The following is a 16,597-nucleotide window of genomic DNA, read 5'->3' as shown; positions in this document are numbered from 1 at the left end:
TAACAGATTGGGTAAGGATTCCAGGCGTTCGAGAAAGTGGTTGGTGACTGTGATGAAGGATGGGAGACTGCATGTAATGGGTTGAAGGTGTTGATCTAAAACCCACATCCTTTCGTCTTTCCCTCTACTTCCCTCTTTCCTGATGAAGCAACCGTTTGTTGCGAAAGCTTGAATTTTGTGTGTATGTTTGTGTTTGTTTGTGTGTCTATCGACCTGCCAGCACTTTCGTTTGGTAAGTCACATCATCTTTGTTTTTAGATATATTTTTCCCACGTGGAATGTTTCCCTCTATTATATGAATATGTAATTCTGTTGCCACATGAAATGCATGACAACTAAGATAATAGAGGGCAGCAAGATAGAAATATATGCTAAATTTACAGACTTCCAAACAAAAAATGAACAGAATGGATTCCTTCAAACCTCTTAGAAGTAAAACCAGTGGCAAGAAAGAAGCCTAGAATTGATAAGGAATTTGGGACAAAGAAACCAAAAGGACAGCCATATGTTTATTGCTTATCAGGTTGTCACAGTATGATTCAGGTTTGTAAAACTGCCTTGAAAAGTGTTCTTGGAGTCACCAGTGACTGCATAGGGTACCTGTGCAGTTTGTTAAAAGAAGATAAATCTCTCTAAAATAAGAGGGGAAAATGTTGTCATGGAATTGCAAAACCAGTAGCTTTAACAGTGGAAATAAAAAAATAACATCAATTCATTTCGAGTCAGGAAAGCACATTATACCAATGAAGAATGAAATTATCTTGACCCTAAACTTAATGTGAAGATTACGTGGCAGATGTTCAGAAACATTAAATGGGATATTCAAGTTGACTGTCAATTTTATCGGAGAATTTTCCAGGGCAATATTAATTTAAAATTTGCGTAACCACAAGTGGATACACATTGCACTGTGAAGAGCTCAATGTAAAAATTGACAGTTGCTCCCTGAACAACACCACTAAAAGGGCACCAATAGCTGAGTTAATAGGGCACCAATAGCTGAGTTAATAATGCACAAGACGTGTGCTAATAAATTCTTCAGGAAATTACATGCAAGCAAAGTGAAAACTAAAACTGATTCTTGCATTACTTGCCTTTCATTTGATTTTATGCAGAACCTGCAATTACCTCAGGTACCAATACAATGTATGTTTTACTTGTGCCAGCTTTAAGTAAATGTCTAATTTGCATGATTTATAGGCTAGAAGAGCCAGGTTTTATGTCTATTATGAAGGAATAGCAATGAAAAACCCAACAAAAAAAATGGCTCTGAGCACTATGGGACTCAACTGCTGTGGTCATAAGTCCCCTAGAACTTAGAACTACTTAAACCTAACTATCCTAAGGACATCACACACATCCATGCCTGAGTCAGGATTCGAACCTGCGACCGTAGCGGTCGTGCGGTTCCACACTGTAGCGCCTTTAACCGCTCGGCCACTCCGGCCGGCAAACCCAACAAAAACTTCATTTCTTTTTAATTATGTAATTGAAAATGTCAGACAACATGTTAAAAAGCTTCACTTGTTCTGTGATTCTTGTGTAAACCAAAATAAAAACCATACCATTCCGAGATTTTGTTTAATGCTTGTGGCAAAGGGAAGATATCAGTTCATCACCCATTACTTTGCAGTAAGAGGCCACTCTTACCTTCTTTGTAATATAGATTTCAGCATGGTGAAAACAAAAATCAGAAAGGTGGATAGCACATATTTGCTGAAAGAATATGCAAAATTAATAACAGACTCATGTGTAAAGATGAACTTTGCAGTGATAATACAAAAAACAGAGGAGGTGCTAAATTTTAAGCAATGGTGGCTAAATTCCTACAGAAAGAATGCTATTTCTGTTGAAACTCAAGGGTTTCTGTTGAAACTCAAGGAAGGGCTACACAAAGAAATAGCAAACAGCACTTTCATGTAACACAATCCATAGATTTCTGTTATTCATATGAAACTCTTAGTACTTTTAAAAGTTAAGCCATTCATTGATGGAGCAGATGAGCATACATTGTAATTAGCTAACCGAGGTGTAATTCCACCAAGTCTGTAAGCCAGACTTATCAACATCATATGCCTGTAAAAAAGACGAAAATGTAAGACCTAAGGTGACTTTTACCATGCCTACAAAAACAAGAAATTATCAAGAACTTCTATTCTGACTTATACAAGTGGCTAACATGGGTCAACGAATGAATTGTGTGTGGAGTATTATGCCAAAGAGAATGGAAAATAGCCATAATTTCTTTGATTTTTGTCCATATTAGCAATGAAGTATGAATCAAACATTGGTTTATGTTTATTTATCACAAAATATTGAGAAAGCCCACATGTTCACTAAAAATTGTAACATTATGTTACGAAAATATACTAGGATAGCCTACAGAGCATTGGCATTCATCCCTACACATTCATTTTAACAAAATATGAGAAGATATATGGAATTTCAGTACAATTCTTAAGACTGGAATGTTTTTTGTATCTCCTGAAAGGTTTAGTGTGTTGGAAAAGTGGGGCATCTCAATATTCCTATTTATTTACAGTGATATGCTGCAAGGAGGTAAGTGCAAAAGAAAGAAATATTTCCTCAGCCTTCGATTGGATCATGAGACAATGGGATAATATAAAAATCATCTAGTATGGAGCAACACCTTGTTTGGCATTCACATCATGTGCAAAACTGCAATGCTCAATATGTTTTTATGATCAGTCTACATGGCATGAAAAACCTGTATTGTTTTAACAGACAGGAAGCTGTGACAGAGTTAGACACCAATTACAACTGCTGTTGAACATAGTTATTGTTGTTGTCATTGTGGTCTTCAGTCCAGTGACTGGTTTGATGCAGCTCCTCATCCTACTCTATCCTGTGCAAGCTTTTCCATCTCCTAGTAACTACTGCTACCTACATCCTTCTGAATTTGCTTAGTGTATTCATCCCTTTGTCTCTCTCTATGATTTTTATGCTCCACAGTTCCCTTCAGCACTGAACTGGTGATCCCTTGATGCCTCAGAATGTGTTCTAGCAGCCCATCTCTTCCTCCAGTCAAGTTGTGCCACAAATTCCTCTTCTCCATAATTCTATTCAGTACTTCCTCATTAGTTACGTGGTCTACCCATCTAATCTTCAGCACTCTTCTGTAGCACCACATTTTGAAAGCTTCTATTCTCTTCTTGTCCAAACTATTTATCATCAATGTTTCACTTTCATACATGACTACACTCCATACAAATACTTTCAGAAAAGACTTCCTGACACTTAAATCTATGCTCAATGTTAGTAAATTTCTCTTCTCCAGAAACACTTTCCTAGCCATGGCCACTCTACATTTTATATCCTATCTACTTCGACCATCGTCAGTTAGTTTGCTCCCCAAGTAGCAAAATTCACCTATTACTTTAAGTGTAATTTCCTAATCTAATTCCCTCAGAATCAACTGATTTAATTTGACTACATTTCATTATCCTCATTTTGCTTCTATTGATGTTCATCTTATGTCCTCCTTTCAAGATGCTGTCCGTTATAATAAATGAAAAGCACCAGTTTGCTTTTGTTCTACAATAATACTTTTATTGTAAACCGGTTTTCAGCTTAGAAGGCACAATTATCCGTCTTTTATAGTAGATTAATGTCTGAAGATGGCCTTGAAAGCCAAAAACCGGTTTACAATAACAGTAATATTGTAGAACAAAAGCAAACTGGTGCTTTTCATTCATTATAATGTTGTTCTACCAAGAACTGACAGAAGATTCTGTTAACACTGTCCATTCTGTACAACTGCTCTTCTAGGTCCTTTGCTGTCTCTGACAGAATTACAAAGTCATTGAAAAACCTCAAAGTTTTTATTTCTTCTCCATGGATTTTAAAACCTACTCCAAATTTATCTTTCGTTTCCTTTACTGATTGCTCAGTATACAGATTGAATAACATCGAGGAGAGGCTACAACCCTTCCTCACTCCCTTCCCAACCACTGCTCCCCTTTCATGCCCCTTGAGTCTTATAACTGCCATCTGGTTTCTGAATAAATTGTAAATAGCCTTTTGCTCCCTGTATTTGAACCCTGCCACCTTCAGAATTTGAAAGAGACTATTCCAGTCAATACTGTCAAAAGCTTTCTCCAAGTCAACAAATGCTAGAATCATAGGTTTGCCTTTCCTTAATCTATCTTCTAAGATAAGTACTGACTCATGTGTTCCAACATTTCTGCAGAATCCAAACTGATCTTCCTTGAGGTCAGCTTCTACCAGTTTTTCCATTCATCTTTAATGAATTCATGTTAGTATTTTGCAACCGTGACTTATTGAACTGATAGTCCAGTAATTTTCACACCTATCTATATCTGCTTTCTTCGTGGAATTATTATATTCTTCTTTAAGTCTGAGGGTATTTCTCCAGTCTCACACACCTTGCTCATCAGTTGGTAGAGTATTGTTATGGCTGGCTCTCCGAAGGGTATCAGTAGTTCTAATGGAATGTTGTCTACTCCGGGGCCTTGTTTCGACTTAGGTCTTCCAATGCTCTGTCAAATTCTTCACACAGTATCACATCTCCCATTTCATCTTCATCTACATCCACTTCCATTTCCACCTTTCTGCTTTCTGTTCTTTGCTTAGAAATGTTCTCCATATGAGCTCTTGATATTCATACAGGTGGTCATCTTTCCTACAAAGATCTCATTAATTTTCCTGTAGGCAGTATCTATCTTAGCCTTAGTGATATATGCCTCTACGTCCTTACATTTGTCCTCTAGCCATTCCTGCTTAACCATTTTGCACTTCCTGTCAATCTCATTTTTGAGAAGTTTGTATTCCTTTTCACCTGCTCCATTTACTACATTTTTATATTTTCTTTTTTCCTCAACAAAATTCAGTATCTCTTCTCTTAACCAAGTATTTCTACTAGCCCTCACCTTTTTACCTACATGATCTTCAGCTGCCTTCATTATTTTGTCTCTCTGAATAAAACAAATCAAGTTTCACCCTTCTAAGTGAATTCTAAGTGTGTTTTTTATCACTGCAAAGTTGATGTGCTGTGTAAATGGTTGTAGCAACTTGGTGTGTCACCTCTGACGATGCATCTTGCTGGCTGCAAGCAGGGTATCTTGGCGGAATTACACAGTGTTTTGTTTTCCAACATTGTATGACTATGTCTGCAACAAGTGACTGTTAATATCAGTAAACATAAACGATATACCATGTGTGTTGACTTGTGGAGTTTGCTTTGTGTTGTTTAGCTGTTCAATTTTGTAGATTTAACAAATTTTGCTTGTACCTGTTTTACGTGTTTGGTTTGTGGATATCAATATGCCCCATTTCAGCAATTGTGTGTTTAAGAAAAAGCACAATGAGTGGAAGAAGAAATCTTTTGTTATTTTGAAGGGAGATGCTGCTCAGACTGCTTCACCAACTACTCCAAATGAATATGATAGAACTTTTTCCAGCAAGAAGCTTTGTAAAAGCAAAGAAAAATCTGAAAACTATGAAAGTGACAGTAATGATGTGAATGAAATAATTAACATTTCCTTGCTCTCTAATATGTTGAAACATAACATATTATGCCAAGTTTGCAAAGAAAGAGGACTGGAATTGAAAATAACTTCACACATTGGTTTGGCATGTAAAATGTTATTGAAGTGTAACAAATGTGCTGTAGAAATTTCGTTTTCTAATTCTAACAGTATTTCTTGTAGTGGTAATAGTGGAAAGAAGGTGTATGATGAAAATGTTAGGCTAGTGTATGGCTTGCATTGCATTGGCAAAGGCAGTGCTGCAGGGACAATATTATGTGGAATTATGAACTTGTCAAAACCACCAACCAAGTTTGGATTTTATAATGAATTGGTGGGATCTTCTGCTGAAGATATTGCACAAGCAACAATAAAGAAAGCAATTGAAGAAGCTGTGACAGATAATGGGAATTGTAGAGATTTAACTGTTGCTTCAGATGGATCATGGCAACTTAGAAGCCATAAATCTCTAAATGGAGTTGTGACAGCTACCAGTGGAGACAATTCTCTCCAAATATTCTATATATATGGGAAGTATCAAGGACGAACATAGTGAAAGTTGTGAAGCAAATTTTCACGGCACAAGTGGAGCGATGAAAGAAGAGGGAAAGAAAGCAATTTTTTCCAGATCACAGGAGTGGTATAATGTACGATACACTAACTATCTAGGAGATAGTGATTCTAAGGGATATAAAGCTGTAGAAGAACTCAAACCTTATGGCAATGAAATTCACATTAAAAAGAGGAGTGCATTGGACATGTGCAGAAGCACATGGGCGCTTGCTTGCACAAACAAAACCAGACATTAGGATTCCAGAAGCTTAGTGATGGTAAGACCCTTGACGAAGAGGAAGATTGACAGATGAAGCAACTGACAGATTGCAGAGGTATTATGGGTGTGCAATTATTCAAAATACAAGAAGCATTGAGCATATGAGGAGAGCACTATGGGTGATTATTTTTTCATACTGCATCAACAAATGAGCACCCACAATATGCACTGTGCCCCACTCATGGTGTAAGCACCAATCAGGAATGGAATATACCCATAAAAACAGTTTGCCACATGCTGTAATTGATGTAATTAAGCCCATGTTCAGAGATTTATCACAGCCAAGTTTATTGGAAAAGTGTTTACATAGGAAAACACAAAATCCAAATGAAAGTGTAAATAATTTAATTTGGATTAGGATTCCCAAAAGAGTGTTTGTACAGATAAAAACATTGCATTTTGGAGCGTATGATGCAGTGGCAACATACAATGAAGGAAACATTATCAAATGTGATGTGCTGAAACGTTTAGGTTTCCAAGCAGGACACAACACCATTTGCACAATGTGCCTAATTTATAAAGAAAGATTAAGAGGTGCAGGAAGAAGAGACAAAAGCCTACAACATGCATCAAAAGGGAAGAAAAGAACAGTGAAAAGGCAACTAACACTAGAAAAAGAAGAGGATGCTGATAATCCATCATATGGGGCAGGAATGTATTAAAAAACTTTGGAAGCCATTTCCCGTAACTTTAAAATTTTCATCTTTGAGGAACATTTTCTCAAAAACTGCTAACAGTATATCAATGAAATTTATACACAATATTGTTTACTTCTTTTCCTTCATTTTTATAACAAATTGTAAAAAAAATTGTATAATTCAAGAGTTATGGAAGAAAAAGTGCGAAATTTTAGAGAAAAAAATAAGCATCTGTTTAAAAAAATTGTAAAACAAAAACCAATACATATTTCTTAACATGGCATTATAACTATGTAGAGAAATATTCACTGAACATGTAGTCCAAATTTCAAAGCAAAATGTTTAATGGTTTTAGAAAAAATGTTCCTTCTATTTGCTAAAATTAACATGGAGGAGATGGATCGTTCCAGCTTCCCTTAAGACAATTTTTCCATCTGAGTTCTTAATATTCCTACTGCTTCTTTTCTCCATATGCCTCTTTAATTTTCCTGTACACAGTGTCTATCTTTCCACTAGTGATATATGCTTCCAAATCCTTACAACTGTCCTCTAGCCATACCCACTTAGCCATTCTGCAATTCCAGTCAATCTCATTTTTTATACATTTGTATTCCCTTTCGCCTGCCTAATTTGCTGCAGGTTCATATTTTCTCCTTTCATCAATTAAATTCAATATCTCCTGTTGTATCCATGGACTTCTATTGGCATTGTTCTTTTACTCATTTGATCCTCAGTTGCCTTCACTATTTCATCTCTCAAATCTACTCATTCATCTTCTACTGTACTCCCTTCCCCTGTTCTAGTCAGGTGTTGCCTAACACTCCCTCTGAAACTCTCAGCAACCTCTGGTTCTGTCAACTTATTCATGTCCCATCTCCCTAATTTCCTACTTTTCTGCAACTTCTTTAGTTTTAATCAACAGTTCATAGGCAATAAATTGTGGTCAGAGTCTACATTCACCTCTTGAAATGTCTTAAAATTTAAAATCAGTTCCAAAATCTCTGTCTTTTCATTATACATAGTGTTAATAAAGTCCAGGAACACTTTCAATTATTTATTGCACAAGAACTAAACATTGTACAGATGTCATACATGTTGCATTTTGGAGAGAAACACTGAAACATTCTATATGCAAACCATGAGTGACTCGACAAACGTCAATATGGTAATCGAATTCTTGCCATACCCATCCCAGCATGGCATCATCAACTATAGCAATCACTTCCCATATTCTCTGCAAGAGCTCTGCTTCATCACGTGGTAGAGGCGGTACATACACCAGATCTTTAATGTGTCCCCACAGAAAAAAGTCACACGGAGTGAGATCTGGCGGAGTGAGATCTGGTGATCGGGCAGGACATTTCATGAAACAGCTGTCCCCTTCTGTAGTATGCCTGATCCATCAATGCAGCAGTCCCATGATCAGGTACCCACGAACTTCACAATGAAAATGGGGGGCAGCCCCATCCTGCTGAAAGATGAATGGAGAGTCCCACTGCATTTGAGGCATCAGCCATTGCTGCAACACGTCCAAGTAGGAATATCCAGTGACAGTGTTCTCAGTGAAGAAGAGTGGCCCGTACAGTTTTCGACATGACAAGGCACAAAAAACATTTACCTTTGGGGAATAATGCTCAAATTCAATGCTTTCGTATGGATGCTTTGTACCCTACATTCGACAATTATGTCTGTTCACTTTCCCATTAGTGTGATAAGTGGCTTCGTCACTAACAATTAAGCAATCATCAATGCCATCCACACCCTCATTCAGTTCTTGCAACTGTGAACAAAACTCAAAACTCTTGTCTTTCTCATCATCAGTGAGCTTCTGCATTAACTCCAATTTGAATGGTTTCATAGACAGCTTCTGTTTCAGGGATTTCCACACTGTCATTGGAGACATTTCGAGTTCACAGAATGCATGATGCACCAATTTATTTGGACTCCTTATAAATGTCTTTCGTACATGCTCCACATTCACTTGACCCACACTGGGATGTCCACTTCTCTTTGCAGGGCACAAGCAACCCATCATAACGAATTTGTTGTGCCAGTGGTAAATGGCCTTCCTTGTTGGTGGCTTCTTACTGCACTTGGTTCCAAACATCCATTGAACAGCTATAACACACTTGTTTTTGTCGGGTATACATGACAAAAAACTTTCAGGGTTTCTCTTCAAAATGACATATGTGCAATATCTGTACAATGTTTGGCTCTTGTGCAATAAATACGTGAAAGTGTTACCGGACTTTATGTACATCCTGTACAATCAGTGTGAAACACTGTGGTGTCTCCAGGTCTCTTCTTCTAATACAACCTTCTTTCATGATTCTTAAACCAAGTTTTAGTGATGACTATATTATGCTCTATGTAAAATTCTAACAGATGGTTTCCTCTTTCATTCCTTCACCCCCCCCCTCCCCCTCCCCCCAGTCCATATGCACCTAGTATTTTCCTTTCTCTTCCTCTTTCTACCATTGGATTCAAGCCCCCTGTCACAATTAAATTTTTGTCTCCCTTAACTATCCGAATAATCTCCTATATCTTGCTGGCTGTTATATATATATAATTAAAAAGAAAGATGATGAGACTTACCAAACAAAAGCGCTGGCAGGTCGATAGACACACAAACAAACACAAACATACACACAAAAATCTAGCTTTCGCAACCAACGGTTGCCTCGTCAGGAAAGAGGGAAGGAGAAGGGAAGACAAAAGGATATGGGTTTTAAGGGAGAGGGTAAGGAGTCATTCCAATCCCGGGAGCGGAAAGACTTACCTTAGGGGGAAAAAAGGACAGGTATACACTCGCGCACACACACACGTATCCATCCGCATATACACAGACACAAGCAGACATTTGTAAAGGCCATGTCTGCTTGTGTCTGTGTATGTGTGGATGGATATGTGTGTGTGTGCGAGTGTAAACCTGTCCTTTTTTCCCCCTAAGGTAAGTCTTTCCGCTCCCGGGATTGGAATGACTCCTTACCCTCTCCCTTAAAACCCAATCCTTTTGTCTTTCCTTCTCCTTCCCTCTTTCCTGACGAGGCAACCGTTGGTTGCGAAAGCTAGAGTTTTGTGTGTATGTTTGTGTTTATTTGTGTGTCTATCGACCTGCCAGCACTTTTGTTGGGTAAGTCTCATCATCTTTCTTTTTAAATATATTTTTCCCACGTGGAATGTTTCCCTCTATTTTATATATATATATATATATATATATATATATATATATATATATATATATATATATATATATATAAACTGTAAAAATAGGAAACAAAATGACTGATTTAACAGTTTAACAAACCCAAGGGTCTTTGTTCATAATATCAAGGATAAGTACTGTACTTTTTTTTAGCTTGATGCATTCCCAAGCATGCATGAGGTGCAAATCATGTTTCATAATTACAGAAAGACAAAAGCAACTAGAAACTTTTTTTAGATTTTGTCATATTAAATGCATGATTGATTATGTTTAACAATTGAAAGGTAAAAAGGTGATAAGTGAATGACACAGTACTGATTCAGAATAAAACCATGCACAAATTAAATATTCTCAGGAACTAGAAGATTGTGAGTATAAGGAGCCGTACGAATCTACATTTGGATCTATATCCAGCAGAACCACTGTGCCATGTGTAGCAGAGGGGGAGGGTGGGGTACTTCTAATTGCACCACATATTAAAGTTTCTTCTAGTTCCATTTCAATAAAGAGCTCAAGAAGGACTGCTTAAATTCCTCTGTGTGCACAGTAATTAGTCTAGCTGCTTGTCTTTGTGGGCCACATGGGAGTGATACATAGGGAGCTGTACTATATTCCTAGATTCATTGCTTAATAATTGCCCTTGGAACTTTGTAAGTAGACTTTCTCAGGATAGTTACAGTGTTAGTATTGTGCTGCAACAACTTTTATTCTGTTGGGTAGCACATGTCTGGAATTAAAAGTAATTTTTTCCACTGAATCTACTGCCATGCAGGAGTTTCATGAATCTTAAAGTATGTAATCAATATGTAAATTAGAAATTTTATCTACAATCATCATATTGTAACAGATAAACTAATCATATCAGAGACTGAGATAAACTGAAATTATTTGTAATGTGCTACAATTTACTTGTTAATTCTACAATCAAATAAGTAACTCTACATACCCTGCGGTTTCACCACCAATACCTCCAAGAAGTATCTGTAAAACAAAACAACATTACAGTGCGAAGTATCGTACAATAAATATGATGATCAAAAATTAAACTGCATTTGTATGTCTTTTCCCTTACTGGATGCTTAGCACAACAACACTTCAGTAAAGGTTCTTCTTTCTTCACTGTAGGCTCACAAACAACAATTCTTGGAATATGATCTTCAGAACCACAAATTATTACTTTAGGAAGACTTTCATCCTCAACTTCCAAATCAAATGTTTCCTTCTCTTCACCAGGACGTGGGCCCTCCAACAGGCATAGCTGAGACTCTGTCAGATGACTAAGTTTTAAAAGGGTTTGTATCCTAATTGTCAGAGCTCCAAATTCACCAAGCTTTGCCATCAGTTCATCCTGTTTTGATTGCAATAATGCTGCATCTTCAGCAGAGAGCATTTCTTTCTGTAAAAGATTATTATCTTGTTTGTTAAAAATTAATTTTATTTGTATTCTAATATTCAAATAAGCTTGAATTTATTCAAGAAACTAGAATGAAATTTTCACGTAAAATGAACAATATACACTATTAATTTATGTTGTCATTAATCTGTAAATAAAATATCTATCCTATGGTAGTTTATATTTGAGGTCACATGCACAACAAATTTTTCTTGCACTTTCCAGGATACAGGTACACCTCAATTCTGTTAGGTGGGTGAAAATCTGTAAGAAGGAAGAAATAAAAGCACAAGCTCATAGAGGATAAGAATAGGTTGAAAACTGGCCACAATCTTTTCAAAGGTACTATCTCAATATTAACCTTAAGTGAATATAATAGAGGGAAACATTCCACGTGGGAAAAATATATCTAAAAACAAAGCTGATGTAACTCACCAAACGAAAGCATTGGTATGTTGACAGACACACAAACAAACACAAACACACACACAAAATTCAAGCTTTCGCAACACACAGTTGCTTCATCAGGAAAGAGGGAAGGAGAGGGAAAGATGAAAGGATGTTGGTTTTAAGGGAGAGGGTAAGAAGTCATTCCAATCACGGGAGCAGAAAGACTTACCTTAGGGGGAAAAAAGGACAGGTATACACTCGCACGCACACACAAACACACACACACACACACACACACACACACACACACACAGATATATCCATCCGCACATATACAGACACAAGCAGCTTGTGTCTGTATATGTGCGGACTGATGTGTGTGTGTGTATGTGTGTGTGTGTGTGTGTGTGTGTGTGTGTGTGTGTGTGTGCGCGCGCGAGTGTATACCTGTCCTTTTTTCCCCCTATGGTAAGTCTTTCCGCTCCCGGGATTGGAATGACTTCTTACCCTCTCCCTTAAAACCCACATCCTTTCGTCTTTCCCTCTCGTTCCCTCTTTCCTGATGAAGCAACCGTGTGTTGCAAAAGCTTGAATTTTGTGTGTGTGTTTGTTTGTGTGTCTATCAACATACCAACACTTTCGTTTGGTAAGTTACATCATCTTTGTTTTTAGATATAGTTAATCTTAAGTGATTTAGATAAACCACAAAGAGCTTAATTTAGGTGACTGAATGGAGATCTGATCCCCAACCATCCTAAATACAAGTCCAATGCAATTCCCACTCATTTGGAATAAGTCTGTTGGAAAAAAATGTAAAAATCCAAATAATCATTCTCACTTAAGACTACAAAATGCATGAGTTTATCTTCACCCTCTAATAAACTTATGTTCAGCCATGCGGGGTAGCTGTGCAGTGTGAGGTGTCTTGTCACGGTTTGTGTGGCTTCCATTGTCAGAGGTTCGAGTCCTCCCTCGGGCATGGGTGTGTGTGTTGTCCTTAGCATAAGTTAAAGTTAGTTTACTTAGTGTGTAAGCCTAGGGACCAATGAACTCACCAGTTTTGTCCCACAGTCCTTACCACAGACATTTTTAAAAAATAATTATAATCAAATTGTAATACATACATTTCCTACAACGAAAAGAGTTTAGTATGAAATTTCTACACTCTGAGAAAACAATAAAATGTGCAACAATCAAACAGAACTCACTGAAAGAGGATGGAACAATAGGAGTACAAAATAAACTGAAGTAGTAAAACAAATAAGACAATGAACAGTTTTTGAGAATACAGAGAAATCTTCTTCAACCTACATTTCACATTTACTAACAATTGTCGTCATACACAACTGCAGTTAAGTTCCTGAGATTTCCTCATTTATAGGCAAGAGACTTTACTTTTGAAGATTCCATAAATAATATTGCAGTATCGCCATGTACAGCTGTGTTTCAAATGGAGGTTTTGAGTGAATAAAAGATTCAGTCTTTGATGATTGTGTCAGAAGATCTGTACCTCTCTTCCATTACATGAGGCAACAGCAAATGTATTTGCAAGCTAAATTTTAAGTGCAATATCTGTTAATATTACATAGCAATCCTAGAATAGGATAAACTGCGACTCACCATATAGAGGAGACAATGAGTTTTTATTTATTTATTTATTTACATGTCAAGCTCCGTAGGACCAAATTGAGGAGAAAATCTCCAAGGTCATGGAACGTGTCAGTACATGAACTTACAACATAACAGTAATAACAGATAAAAATAAATGTCCATGAACCTGAAAGAAAATCAGTCCATAAGTTTAAGCAAACGCTATCAGCATTACAATGAGAATCAGGTTAATTTTTCAAGGAACTCTTCAACAGAGTAGAAGGAGTGACCCATGAGGAAACTCTTCAGTTTCCATTTGAAAGCATGTGGATTACTGCTAAGATTTTTGAATTCGAGTGGCAGCTTATTGAAAATGGATGCAGCAGTATACCGCAAACCTTTTTGCACAAGAGTTAAGGAAGTCCGATCCAAATGGAGGTTTGATTTCTGCTGAGTATTAACTGAGTGAAAGCTGCTTATTGTTGGAAATAAACTAATATTGGTAACAAGAAACGACAATAAGGAATATACACATTGAGAGGCCAATGTCAAAATACCCAGACTCATGAACAGAGGTCGACAAGAGGGTTTGTGAACTCACACCACTTATTGCCTGAACCGCTCGTTTCTGAGCCAAAAATATCCTTCTAGAATGGGAAGAGTTACCCCAAAACATAATACCATACGACATAAGTGAATGAAAATATGCAAAGTAGACTAATTTACGTGTCAAAGTATCACTCACTTTCAATACCGTTCGAATAGTGAAAATGGCAGTATTAAGTCTTTGAACAAGATCCTGAATGTGGGCTTTCCACGACAGCTTACTATCTATCTGAACACCTAGGAATTTGAACTGTTCAGTTTCACTAATCATATGCCCGTTCTGTGAGATTAAAATGTCGGGTTTTGTTGAATTGTGTGTTAGAAACTGTAAAAACTGAGTCTTACTGTGATTTAATGTTAGTTTATTTTCTACAAGCCATGAACTGAGGTCATGTACTGCACTACTTGAAACCGAGTCAATATTGCACACAACGTCCTTTACTACCAAGCTAGTGTCATCAGGAAACAGAAATATTTTAGAGTTACCCATAATACTAGAGGGCATATCATTTATATAAATAAGGAACAGGAGCAGCCCCAGCACTGATCCCTGGGGCACCCCCCACTTGACAGTACCCCACCCAGATTCCACATCACAGCCGTTATCAACATTGTGAATAATGACCTTTTGCTGCCTGTTGCTAAAGTAAGAGGTGAACCAATTGTTACTCCCCTTATTCCGTAATGATCCAACTTCTGGAGCAATATTGTGAGATCAACACAGTCAAATGCCTTTGTTAAATCAAAAAATACGCCAAGTGTTCAAAAATTTTTGTTTAGCCCATCCAGTACCTCACAGAGAAAAGAGAATATAGCATTTTCAGCTGTCAAACGACTTCTAAAGCCGAACTGTACATTTGATAGCAAATCGTGTGATATAAAATGATCAATTAACCTTACATACACAGCCTTTTCGATAACTTTTGCAAACACTGATGGCATAGAAACAGGTCTAAAATTATCTACATTATCCCTTTCTCCCTAGTGAAACACCATCTACTGATAGACTCAACTGGCACCACCACAATGTGAGCCATGCCCTACACCATCAGTGCCCTCCCCAGCCCCACATTAACGCACCTAACAGCCGCATTAAGGTGAGGCCGATCATGACGCTGAACCAGTTGCACAAAATGCACATTAGTGCCACCAGTTTGAGTAGCTATCTTAACCAAGTCACCACTGACATTATATTCCCCATCCCTATCGAGACTGTTCCCTGCTCCACCCACTATCACTACCTGATCCTCTTTCGTAAAATTCTTACATAACTCACCTATGCTTTCAGTCACCTGAGCCAATCCTGCACTAGGCTTCACAGTGCTTGTGACCTGGTACTCACTCCCCAACACTTCCTGCAACTGCTGGCCCACACCTCTACTGTGGGAACTACCTAGCAGCAGAACCTCCTTTCTGCTAGACTTTGCAACTAACCTAGGCCTCCTAATTGCTGAGGACTGCTGCAAGTTACCTACATCTATGGCTACATGAGGCTCCTCTCCACTCAACTCTGACAGTTGGTCGTATCTATTGCATGTATGCAAAGTAAAACTGTCTGAATACCTCCTCTTCCTAGCTACCTTCTTGCCAACTGCCAGTTCCCATTCCCCACCCTTCACCCTCCTCAACCTATCTAGTTCCTCCTTTGCGCATTGTAACTGCACCTGAAGGGCACAGATCTTGCGCTCCTGCTCCTCTATTAACTTGTTTCTACTACAGATTCTACATTCCCAGGAGAGGATCTCCCTAAAATGACCACTGGCTTCCTCACTGCATTCCCCCCAATGAAAATACTTTGAACAAATCCCACACCGTAATCCACTACTCACAAACCTACAACAGAGCCCACACTTTTCACTCACGGTAAAAATTTACAGTTACTCAGATAAACTATATGTCTTCGTTACCAAAGTTAGTTACACCAGTAGAACTATTTAGGAACTAACAATAATGGTCTCAAAATTCTCTGCCTACGAAGAAAGCAGCTACTTGTATTAATACTACTACAACACAGCCGATACCAATACCAGCAAAACTTCACAAAATTATTAGCTAAAACCAAAATATTAAAATGACCACTGTAACACCAAGCAAAGTTAAAACACTAAATGAAAATTTTACTGAAATATTTCACTAGAAAGAATAATAAACGTCAGTTGAAAACTAAAGCACGAAATTTACTAACGACTTCAACACACTGAAAACTATAAAACACAGCGAGCGAACGATTACAAAAGTTCATTAAGTCATTATTTTGCCACAAATGGCACGCAACATCACTGAAATCTATTAAATTTAATAACTGTATTACAGAGCACAAATAAGTTTGTCAGTACTTAGCTTATATCCGCTATAGCTGCAGTGCACACCGCACAATGAAGACACTGCTGTATGTTTAAACTTCTGGCCAAAAGGCCTTCTTCTGGAGTAGAAAAC

At 37.6% G+C, this 16,597-nt stretch overlaps 1 protein-coding gene across 1 annotated transcript in view; it reads right to left on the bottom strand.

Moving 5' to 3' along the window:
* LOC126101117 (uncharacterized) overlaps positions 1-16,597 on the bottom strand; it is a 164,606-nt gene that overhangs the window by 84,970 nt on the left and 63,039 nt on the right. The window contains exons 3-4 of the mRNA XM_049911835.1: positions 11,255-11,578; positions 11,129-11,163 (exon numbers count right to left, since the gene is read on the bottom strand). Coding sequence (XP_049767792.1) covers positions 11,129-11,163; positions 11,255-11,578 — 359 coding nt within the window. The remainder of the gene's footprint in view (positions 1-11,128; positions 11,164-11,254; positions 11,579-16,597) is intronic.

Source organism: Schistocerca cancellata, chromosome 1, assembly GCF_023864275.1.
Source record: "Schistocerca cancellata isolate TAMUIC-IGC-003103 chromosome 1, iqSchCanc2.1, whole genome shotgun sequence".
NCBI classification, from domain to species: domain Eukaryota; kingdom Metazoa; phylum Arthropoda; class Insecta; order Orthoptera; family Acrididae; genus Schistocerca; species Schistocerca cancellata.
This window is presented reverse-complemented; position numbering and strand designations above follow the sequence as displayed.